General features: G+C 32.3%; 1 protein-coding gene across 2 annotated transcripts in view; it reads right to left on the bottom strand.

Moving 5' to 3' along the window:
- Nucleotides 1-2,768: 2,768 nt before the first annotated feature.
- The window catches only part of LOC134691084 (perlucin-like), a 72,970-nt gene continuing 63,608 nt past the window's right edge, over nucleotides 2,769-12,130 (bottom strand). For both annotated transcript variants that reach the window (XM_063551297.1, XM_063551295.1), the window contains 3 exons: nucleotides 4,574-4,667; nucleotides 3,892-4,108; nucleotides 2,769-2,893 (listed from right to left, as the gene is read on the bottom strand). In XM_063551297.1, the coding sequence (XP_063407367.1) occupies nucleotides 2,884-2,893; nucleotides 3,892-4,108; nucleotides 4,574-4,667 (321 nt within the window). In that variant the 3' untranslated portion in view covers nucleotides 2,769-2,883. The remainder of the gene's footprint in view (nucleotides 2,894-3,891; nucleotides 4,109-4,573; nucleotides 4,668-12,130) is intronic.

The raw sequence follows: 12,130 nt of genomic DNA on the forward strand, positions 1-12,130 counted from the left end.
TAGCTGATTATGCATTATGGGCTTTGCTCATTGTTAAAGGTCGTACGGTGACCTATAGTTAATGATGTCTGTGTCATTCTGGTCTCTTGTGGGCAGTTGTCTCATTGGCAATCATACCACATCTTCTTTTTTATAGTATAAATTACAACATCTCGTCCTATTACAAAGACAAAGAAACATTTACATATTTCGCTGATACCGACCTATGACATTTGGAACAGTTAGTTACAGACCATAATACAAATACCTATTTAGTTGTGCGTAGCTCAATTGTGCCTTCTTACATTTGGGTATTAGTCAACACACATGTGACACATCGATATTTCAGTTCAGGCTTAACACAACTTCCGTTCCACAAGTGCGGACGAAGTCCGTTGAAAGACAATTTAACTGGGTAGCAGCATTTCTGTTGAACAATCTTCCTAACAGTTAAATATAAAGTAAATTAATATTAATAGTGTTTTAAATGTAAGAATTAAAACTTATTTTTATCGAATGGTTTAAAATTTATCTTGTGTTTGGGGAGTTTCTACCTGCATTTTTTTGGTATATGTATTTTGGTATTCTAATAAATATAATAATTTCTGTGACTGTATCTTACATTAATTTATAGGATCCTTTACTATAGATAATTCAGCTGATCTGTTAAATAACATATGCATGCCTTATATATCATGTACGACGCTAGATTAAAACTGACGTGGAAAGGTAACACCCCTCTTTGATGAAAATTGTTCAAAATATAATGAATTCGTCCCCCTTTTAAAGTTGAAAAAGAAGAGTTTAATTGTTAAAAGTAAATGTTAAGTGTTTATTTAGGACAATGATGACTTAAATATAAGTGTAAGAGAATAGTCATAGACAACACTTTGGCAAATGTTTCTTATTTTTTTTGGAGGGGGGGGATGTTCAAAAGAAGTATATTCGTCCATCAACATGTACTTTTGTACGAAAGGTCATTGAATTGTTCCAGTGTCTATATGGTTCTTTTCAGGACTCTGTGGAGGAATTGCAAACAACATGCCACTATGATGGTTTATTTAATTTGTTGATCACTATGTTGTTCGGCAAACTATAAGGGTCTGCTTCAAATACTTTAAAATTTATTATTATTGCTTTTATGATTCGTTTCTCATTTCATTTGTATTTTTTTATTCTTGTTTTTTGGTACTTTTTGCTATGTTTTCCCTTAAAATCTGTCACTTTTTTCTGCTCAAATGGTGCAATACGTAGATATCACCATTTCTTTTGTAACGTATCTATAAGATAAGAGTTACGACCCACTACCCTCATCTCCACCCTTGGCATATTAAGCCAACATTTGTGATAACAATATTGGGTAATCTATCGGTTCATTAAAGTCACGCCCATTTCGAATACATTTTTCATTGGCCATTGGTAGCACTTGAACTCTCTCGAGTGTGGAGGTGAAACAACGGTAAGTGTTTAGAATCTACAAACTTGGTGAAGCAGGAAACGAAAATATACATTGCCATTCCAACATTTGTGCAAAAAACAAACGCATGAACTACTATTATTCAATCAAGAACATTTAAATATCCTCGTATGTTTTGGGGGACTTGTTGCACAATCAGAGCGTGGTAATTGTTTATCGACATTTTCTACATTTACTCATGAACATGTTATAAGCGCTTGTTGATCTGATGCATCCAGTTACAACTGCGACCAATAGAAACCATTAACTTCTTTCTTCGCAATGCTATCTCAATCCGCCAAGGGTGGAGAGGAGGGGAGTGAATCGTAACCCTTGGCTCGCGACATCGGAGATGTGATTAAATATGCCCAATTCAACAGTAACTAACTTAGATCTTGATTTATTCCGATTTAAAATTCATCATGTACAATTAAAACTTGTTTATAATTTAGTTCTGATTATTTGCAGTTCTTTGAGGACTCGAAGAACTTGTTAAGTTTGTTCATGATCAGTCTAAGAGAACTATCTTCTGTTATATTTTGATAAACTCAATTACAACTTATCTGTTACGAATAGAATAAATATTGTTTTTAAAGTATATCTTGTTTCAAGACATACACACAAATGATCAAAGGAGTAGGTCCGGTAAGGACCGATTTTGGCCTCAAATTTCAGTTTCATCTGACGAAAGATTTTGACCACTTTTTAAACAGTTAAGTGTCTATTTCATATGAATCAATTAATTTATGTGAAAGATTTTAACTTATTTATCATAAAAAAACGATCCGAATCAAGCTCAAATATGAAAAATCTACCAAATATGCGAAAAAATGTCACTTTTCATATGGTTTTCGTCAAAAACGAAAGTGGCCGCATCCGTGTTCATCCTCTATCTTTATATATGTTATGTATTATCATCAAATACAACTTCCATTTCAATATATTGGATGAACACGAATGCGGCCACTTTCGTTTAACACGGAAACAGTCTAAAATTTAACTAAAATGCTCGAATTGTGAAGATTTCAGTAATTTAGCATAATTTATTGGTGCTAGTACCCAATATATGTGCATTGTATTGTCAAAAACAGCCCATATTTATGTAGCAGAACCATTCTACTGTCCAATAAATAACTTAAAGTTTACATTTTAACACTTTTGTAAAACTGCCATATTTTGGGGCCGAAAAGGGGTCTTACTGGACCTACTCCTTTCAGTAAAGCATATACTGTAAAGTAAAACAAAAAAGTGTATGAACTGTCTTCCCTAGACTGGCTACCAATGATTTATATGTCGATGAAAACGCGTACTCAAAAACAATAAACACAATATCTAAGAATTTTTAGTTTTCAGTTTTATTTTACGTGACGAAACCATTTTTTAAAATTATGTATTTAAACATTTGCTAAAGTGCTTCGTTCAGTTATATGTCTTTGTTGCTGTCCTGTTTAAACCAACCTGAAACAAAAAGCGTACACATGTTTTACCATTCTGCTTTGACACATTGTAGTTATACATGTATTCACATAGATTGGGTTCTGTGATATCGTATCAAAAAGTAGACAAATAAGAGAACTAGTTGCACAAATGTTTGAATTCCGTAGCCCAGCAACTGAACAAGTGGTTGCCATTTCTAAGAAGTGCAGCCAACTACTATTTTGCACACATAGGTAACTTACTCGGTCTTAAAAGAAATGAATAATCAATTGTGTATACAATACAAACATGTTGGGAATACAAAACCTACATATATATTTTTCATATGCATTATTCTCAATCAGTGTTGAAAACCGAAAAATATTGAAAAACATTTCTGAACCATTCGTTTAAATCTACAGTGTTCACAAAATCAGTGAATTAAAAAAATAAAAGTAAAACAATACATATCATACTTTACGTAAATGTTAACATCATAAATAAAGGACACAAAATCATGTCTTAATAGCGAATACCAGCACTTAACCGCAAATTCAATAAAACACAATATTCAGTACCTTTTAGAAAATGTCTAACTAAAAATATGTTTGCAGTAAAAACGACTTTCACATATTTGATAGTGAAGTACGCATATATACATTGTACTCAAACATACTATCTACTCCAAATGAATCAGTTTCGTCCAAAGCAATCATTAGTATTTCGTTATAACATCAATAATGCAGAGGTGTATATATACAGGTATTACTTGTGATCAATCAACAAATTAACTACATATTATCTTTGAACCGAGCTATAGCATTATGAGTTGAAGTGTACAAACCCAAACAACAAATACAATAAACAAGGTACTATCCAAATACGAGAATGTTTTCTTGTCAACAACATAATTGTAGAGTTGTGCGTGTGTAATTATATTTCAATATTTTAGCAATGCATCACAGTTTGTAATGTCTAATGTCGTAATCTCAACGCTCGAACTTTTAAATGTCGGTTTTATTATACTTTATTAAACTTACAGTTTTTCACAAATGTATCTGTAACTATTCCAGCATCTATCATCATTCCATTCAAAATCTAGTTTTTTGTGTATATTGATGCAATGCTCATTTCCACCTTGGTTATTCGGTTCTTTTACACGTCGGGTATGCCATCCAGTCACAATAACATTACGTTGACTGGTCGCCCAGATCCAAATTCCTTCATGCTTACTATCTGTTCCGCCAATCCAGAAAGCTATAAAGAAGTAAAAGGGTAGACATTTAACAGCACAATGTCAGAATTTTATAAGACATTGCAGACCAAAAGCGTAAAACTTGGTAATGTTAAGAAAACATATATATATTAAATCTTACCGTTATAACTGCAGATTACAAAATTTTAAAGATGTGAATGATGTCAGTTATTTAACATGCGGATAGACGTTATTTGTTCTATCTAGTTTTAACAGCAGTTAGAAGTAAACAAAAGTTGAAGCTTTTCTTTTCGATTGTCTTGTGTTGTTTCTTTTTTAATCTGTTGTACACGATAAGAAGGTATAAAAAATTAAATGTTTTGTACAGTGGATAAGGCATATTGTTTGCCCTTGTAAAGAAGACTTAGATCCCGTTGACGATGTTTCCCTTACATCTAAACTTCTTTGAACTTTATAATTCATTGACAATTTATCAAATCACCCCTTCTTTTATTGAATGTACCTACTTTCTGCATATTCCGATGCCCGTTTCCTTAAGAAATCTCTTTCCCCATATGACACTACTTCTGCAAGCATACTATTTTTCGTTATGCATTTCTTCTGTAATGTAAATGAAATACTATCAATATAACTACATGTACATCAGTTGTAAAAGGTCTTCTGTCTTTTTTTCTTGTTTTTTAAATGTTTTACTTCTTCTTTATTCATTTTCTATATCTAGTTCATATCTAGTTCGAAAAAATGAAAAATGCTCAAGTTTGAACAATCAATCAAACCTTTAAAACCATTCAGCATAGCATACACGACATTATTTAAATGAACTTACATGTCAAAACAATGTTCTTGGTTAATTTTTGAAAACATGCTCACGTTTATATGTCATTTCTATCATATACAGAGATTCTAGCTTTCTGTTTGGAAAAAAATTCTTAAGGGATGGTATATTAAACGCAAAACCCTGTCATAACTCATATACGTTTTATAATGAAAGTCAAATTAAAAACAAAACTATGCAGGCTTATTGCTCCATTTGCAAACCTATCGAATTTATTATTTTAAAATTTGCTTTAGGCCTACAAATGCAATACATATAAAACAATTGATTTTAAAAGCATCAATCAATTAATTAACAGGAAAAGGTATGCATCAGTCGAATGATTACCATAACAAAATAAGTCAATACAACTACAGGGAATAATGGGAAAGGAGTGATTGCAATATTATTCTGTTTCACAACAACAGTGTTTCTATACTATACGTTATCACTAAACTATAATTCAAAATATTGTTTATATAGCCTATCAAAATCCAATGTTAACTATATGTCCGAGGGCGCTATGAATTAAGAACAGAAGGGTGCAATTCACCATATCCACAGAAAATAATATATTTCAGGTGTTGAAAGTTAAGTGTTAAAGGTAACCGTCCGGAATATATGGTTTACATTCGGTTAAAATTACAGTCGAAGTTTATACATCAATATTTACAGTAGCGGTTCAAATCATGCAAATTCGAATCTTTTATTGACTGAAAGATAAATCAAGTGATTCCAACATACATGCATTCATTTCGTATTGATCAACATTTGCCGAATGAAAACAAATTAATATAATATAATGGAAAACAAAGACGAATAAAAAAAACCAATCATTTTTATCGGGATCTGGAGCTGACATGTCAGTTATTGCTAGTAGTCTGTTGTTATTTATGTATTATTGTCATTGTGTTTATTTTCTTTTGTTACCTCTCTTGATATTGGACTCAGACTTCTCTTGAACTGAATTTTACTGTTTAGAAGCCTCTGGCGTTTGTTAGTCTTGCATGGTTTTTAATTTTATTTTCTTGTGTATAATTTGGAGTTTAGTATATCGTTCATTATCACTAAACTAGTATATATATTTGTTTAGGGCCAGATGAAGGACGCCTCCGGGTGCGGGAGTTTCTCGCTGCATTGAAGACCTATTGGTGACCTTCTGCTGTTGTCTGTTCTATGGTCGGGTTGTTGTTTCTTTGACACATTCCCCATTTCCATTCTCAATTTAAAAAAAAAACTAGTTTCTCTCAACAAAAGGGATTCACAAGTGTTGCTGACTGTTGAAAACACAATTGACTATTATGTTTCAGCTGGTATCACTGAATAAAAATTAAAGTGTAAATTGAAGATAATTCTGAAATGTTTAACACAGTGGAATTTTTTGGCTTTTTTATGCTGACATAAGGGAAATAAATCATGTTATATTTTGTTTTATCAATTTTAAAGACGGCATTAACATACCTTGGCGTCATTCCAGGTTGCCGTTGTCCGACTAAAGAAGTAACAGTTGAATCCATATGATTTCCACCCTAATGGACAAACTACAATTCAAATAAAACAATAAATTTTGCCTGTGAATGACAATCAAATTTAAATATTCGCTGTATGAAGTTATTTCACGTCTGATAAAGACTGGAAACACACAACAACGCAGAATAACTTGATACTATCAGAATAAGACGATGGGTATGATTGGCTAATATACAACTCTTCACTATATACTAAATGATAAAAAAGTGAAAAACGTCAACAATGATCAAAACCCATACCACATAGTAAGCTATAAAAGGCTTCGAAATGACAAATGTCTACCAATTAAAACAAGGCCACTTAAATTTACAGATTAACCTTTTTTAACTTAATAATTACGCTTTATTTTGGTTCCAAAATAACAATACGTATGTCGAGTTCTACAACTTGCAAAATGACGTGTTGTGTCGATCAATGTCATCGAAATATACAATGTAATTAAAAAAAACTACAAAATGCGTATAATGTATATTATAACTGCGTCATTTGAACAGTTTGATAAAAGAAAAGGTCTGTTTCAAATCAAGTAAGTTTCGCAACTTGTTCATCATTCAACTAACCAGAAAAGGACTGATGATCAGTATTTACGTACTGACTGATATGGTCTTCTTCGCAATATCAGTTGAGTGTTAACTTGTCTTTCGTTTATGTCGTATCAGCAAAGTTTAGATAAATTAAGCTAATACATATAACTATAATTACAATGTAAGTATTGTTTTTTTTCCAAATTCGGTTGAGATAATTCAAATAATACAAACACATAAGGACTCTGCCATAAGCGTAACTCTAGATCTTTTGTAGATATAATTGCAAGTATATCAAATTATTTCTACAAATACATACGAGAAAAAGTTAACGGAGGAGAAAATATCAAAGTTATGGTATTGATTAGACAGCAACTAAACATTACAACAAAAATAACTTAAATAACCAAAGTTTCGTGAAGAAACATAGTTCTTGAGAGATCTCAAATGATCTGACATCGACATGTAATTACCATATGTGACAAAATACTCAAAAGATATGACAACTTTGGATAACCATTTTCGAGGTTTTAGACTTGGGTGTACACAAAAACATTCAGTTTATCTCGATCAGTTGACCAACAAATGAACAAACTGAGAGTGAAATTTTCTAGTAAAAGCTGTTCAAAGTTTTAATTTTGGACCATCCTTATTTAAATGGTTTGAGACTCTCTATTCAGAAGCTAGAATTAAGATAACAGCTGTGTAATGAATATTGGAAAGTTATCAAATTTCTTCAATCTAGAGAGAGGCAGTAGACAGGGAAATACCCTCTCCACATACTTATTATTGATGTTGAATTAGTATCCCTAACATTTAAATCTACATCTGACATCCATAGTTTTCTCATACTTTGTCCTGATTATAATCTGCATTGATCGGAGTCATTTTTTTTACTTTTAGGAATATATTTCATATTAGAATCACAAGCATTGTTAGAAATAAATTTAATAAAGGAAAATCAGGAATTTGTCATCAATACATAAGGCCTGGGATCTTCGACAAAAAAAAGTACTGTTACCTCGATTGTTGTGGAATTCAAATGTATTTCTGGAAAGTTGATAAAGTTTACTGATCAACCAAATACAATTATTTGTTCAAAACATATTGTAATATGATTTCATCCAAAAGATTAAGCGTAAACATATGAAAAATAAATGGTACATTTTATGATAACCAGGTTTGTATGAAACAAGACTCTTTCAAAAATTTTGTTATTTATTTTTACAGGATTTTCAATTGGAATTTCAAAAAGAATTAAAATTAAGTATCTTTCATTTTGATTGCAATTTCAACGTTGATCATACCGTTAGTTATCAACCTGTATCGGACCTCGTAGAGATTTTCATTCAAATTTGAGAAACTCTGGTTAAGTTAGATGGGGTGTCTAAATTATAATCCATAGAATTTTTAAATAATTAGCCAAAATGTAGTTTATATCCTGCTTGTTTAAAAACATTAATGAAAAGAATGGGTCACGGGACATATTTTCACACTACAGGTTGTGCAAAATTGTCAGTTTTTGTATAGATTATGCATTGAAAACCCAATTTTCCAACATAAAACGAAAACTTCACCATATAATTTTGAGATACAATTTGAGAATATTACTCCAATAGTATGCTTTCAGATTAAAAAAAAAGAAGAAAAAAACGGGGTCGCCAGACTCGTTTTCTTGCTACATAATAAAATGAGTAAATTCCTAACACATTCTATTGTAAAAGTAACACTATCTGAATTATCTGCCCTTGCATTTGAGTTGCCTCCCCTTATTTGGCAATGTTGAAAATAGTTGAATCAAACAAATGTATTCGTTTTTCTGTAATATACAACCATAAATATGATAAAAAATGGCATTTTCTATATTATAATGAAATTTTTACACATGAATTACCTACTTATCTTAAAATTTGCACATTTTATCAAAGATCTAGACCTTGTTTTCTGGTATTTCAAAATCCAAGATCGAGGAAGATACCCTATCTACCTTAAGTACCTGGTAACGTATTTCGTGTAAACGCAGATCTTGGACAAAGTCATCATTCCAATATGATAGTTTTTGGACTACATAATGACTAATTATTCAATCCAATATTTTAATCACCAGCAACATGACAAATTACTAGCTAGAAATTTACTGATGTATACTATTTATTCTATGATCAACCTTAATACTTACCTGGACACAGATTTTCGTTACAATTTTTTGATTGCACAGAACTTCCTTTACAAGCAGAGCCACCTGCAGATGGAGAGGGATTGGTGCATGTTCTACTTCTTGTTTGTGTTCCTCTACCACAATTCTTGGTACATCTTGTCCAATCACCATATTGGGACCAGGCACCATTTACTGTAAAAAGTATTCAAAAAGTATGCACATGTATCCACATGTTCTAGAGTAACAAGTTTCTATGCTTAATAATGTTTAGTTTTGTTTTATAGAGTAAAGAAGACATACAGACTTCACCACTGCTTCAAGTGTGTTGCAATATATGTCCACTAGTAGCTGTAAAATTTAAATATCTAAAGGCCGAGGCTAGCAGAGACTTTTAAATGTATACATACAATTATTTCAAAGATAAACTTAATACTCACCTGGACACGGCTTTGCGTTACATACATCTGATTGTGTAGCACTTCCCTTACAAGCAGAACCCCTTTCAGATGGCGAAGGATTGGTGCATGTTCTACTCCTGGTTTTTTGTCCTGTACCGCATGGCTTGTTACAGCTTGTCCACGCACCATAATTGGACCAGCCACCATTTACTGTAAAATATTATCATAAAAGTATAAAATATCATTTAGGGGGAGTAACAAGTTTCCATGATAATCGTAAAGATTGTTGATTTTTTTTCAAACTTTGTACGATATTTTTTCATCTAATCACCTGATTGAGTCTTTCAAATTTATACAATAATTAGTTCTATTAACATTTCAACCACACAATAAATTGTACTAAACAATAAAGATTTCAACACAATTTTTTATAATATTAAATAGCAAATCGGGTTAAATTTGCAAGTTTCAATATTTCATGTAATTGATTTACTTTATAAATTATAGAAGATATATAGTTTCCATTATTGCATCTAGGGTGATACCATATTTAAAAACTCGAGACAGTAGCTTCCTTTTTAAGGTTTGCACAAAGTTTTGTTGTTTCAATGTTACATCATCAGTCATGGTAGTTGTTTGTCATGACATCACTAATGCCTGCGTCACACTGTCCCGATTTTTACGCCGATGGCAACACGATTATGGAAATTTTCAAAATCGGAACTGATCGTATCCAGATCGGGCTATTCTTAGTGCCATCTTTAACCATCTTTAACAATCGGCCACTTTTTTCTCTCCTTCGGGGACAACTTCGGGAAGGGTTCTAATTTTTTTAACATGTTAAAAAATCCCCGAAGGTGCGCCCGATGTTGAGGGTTCGTATTGAGTTCGTATCATCATCCTCACCATCCTAATGTCACCGGGAATGCATCTTTGAACATCGTATTGTATTCGTGTTTCCATCGTTTCCATCAGGCAGTTTTGACATTACGATGTCTACACGAATGAATCACGAAGCTACCCGAAGGTCTTACGATGGCAACACGACTTCGTGAAGCCCTTGTAATCCGGTCGTGTTGTCATCGAATAAAAGTACGAAGGCGACAAGATGGAACTACGACGGAAATAAATTCAGCTAAATGTAAGATAATTTTCGCACTAAAATTCATTTAAGTGCCATGCGCGATATGCACTGGTCAGTATAATACGACAGTGAGGAAAGACGTTCACAAAACCTGGAGATCATATCATATGATTCTATGAGAACAAGAAAGGTGACAGCGTTGTTTCTCTTAATTCAAATGGAACAAGAAGAGCAGCTACTACAGGCTCATGATTTACTTTTACAAGTAAAATATTATTTTTTGTTAATTTTTCATATCAAGTAACATAATGAAAATCATAAACGCGCCTCGTACAGGTACACGTAAATAGGGAAACCAACTTTTTTTTCATTATTCTGATTATTTATGTATCGTCTGTGTTGTTGTAACACGAATGTTTACTCCATAACCATTTTGTTTCTATATGTCATATTTTGCCGCATTTGTTGCTTTCCCCACATCCTTCCTTTTGTCTATATTATTATGATATTCTCCTGGAAAAAGCTCTTTTTGAATAAAAGGAATCAACGAACCCGTTACCTTACCTTTAAGATAGATCAGTAAACATGGACATAGTTATGGGTGATTTTTCAGACTAGTGCACACATTTTACAGTTTAAACAAGGCAATGCCGAGGGTGGCATCCCCTCGTATGTAACATATTGGGGACAAATATGGACACTATATTTGTATATCATATAATGACACATGCAGAAAATGGTAAATTGAATATGCATATTTGATACATAAACTATCTGTTTAGAAATCAACCAAAACATTCAGTAACTAGAAATACCTTTGATATTGTCTTTATAACCAGCAGGTGAAAAAAGAGCAACCAATTGCAATTTCCTGTGTATTATGCTATTATTATTATGTGTATTATGCCTTCGGCATATGCATCGTAAGCTGTACACGACGTCTTTTAGACATCGTATGGCCATCGCGCCATCATCGTAATCCATCGTGTAGCCTTCGTACTCCATCGTGTAGCCTTCGTGATCCATCGTGTAGGCTTCGGCTGAGATATGAAGCTTAAATACCCGTCTTCGGTTAACCTTCGTATGTCCATCTTTTGCTATCGTATATGATTTCGGCACCATCGTATAGACTTCGTTATTCATCGTTCTTGCTTCTGTCACTTTTTTGGTATTTTAACGAGATCGGGACCAACTTCGTACGAACTTACAATGTTCGCATTCGAGTGTCCATCGTATATAAAAATCGGGACAGTGTGACACGGGCATAAAGGAAATTTATAAGAAACAAACAAAATGAAACGTTATAATTACAATCAAAACTTTAAATTTTGTTCAAAAATTATTTGTATTTGATTTCATCCAAAATGTTAAGCGTAAGAAATACAAAAAAAATGTACATGTTGTAATATTCATTTGTTTTAAGTCTCTTTCAAAACATATTTTATTTAGTTTTATAGGAATTTCAATTGGAATTACAAAAAGAATGTTAAGTATCTCTCAATGTAATTAAAGTTTCAATGTAGAGAATGGCGCTATTATTGAAACCTCTAATGGA

This window comes from Mytilus trossulus, chromosome 11, assembly GCF_036588685.1.
Source record: "Mytilus trossulus isolate FHL-02 chromosome 11, PNRI_Mtr1.1.1.hap1, whole genome shotgun sequence".
NCBI classification, from domain to species: domain Eukaryota; kingdom Metazoa; phylum Mollusca; class Bivalvia; order Mytilida; family Mytilidae; genus Mytilus; species Mytilus trossulus.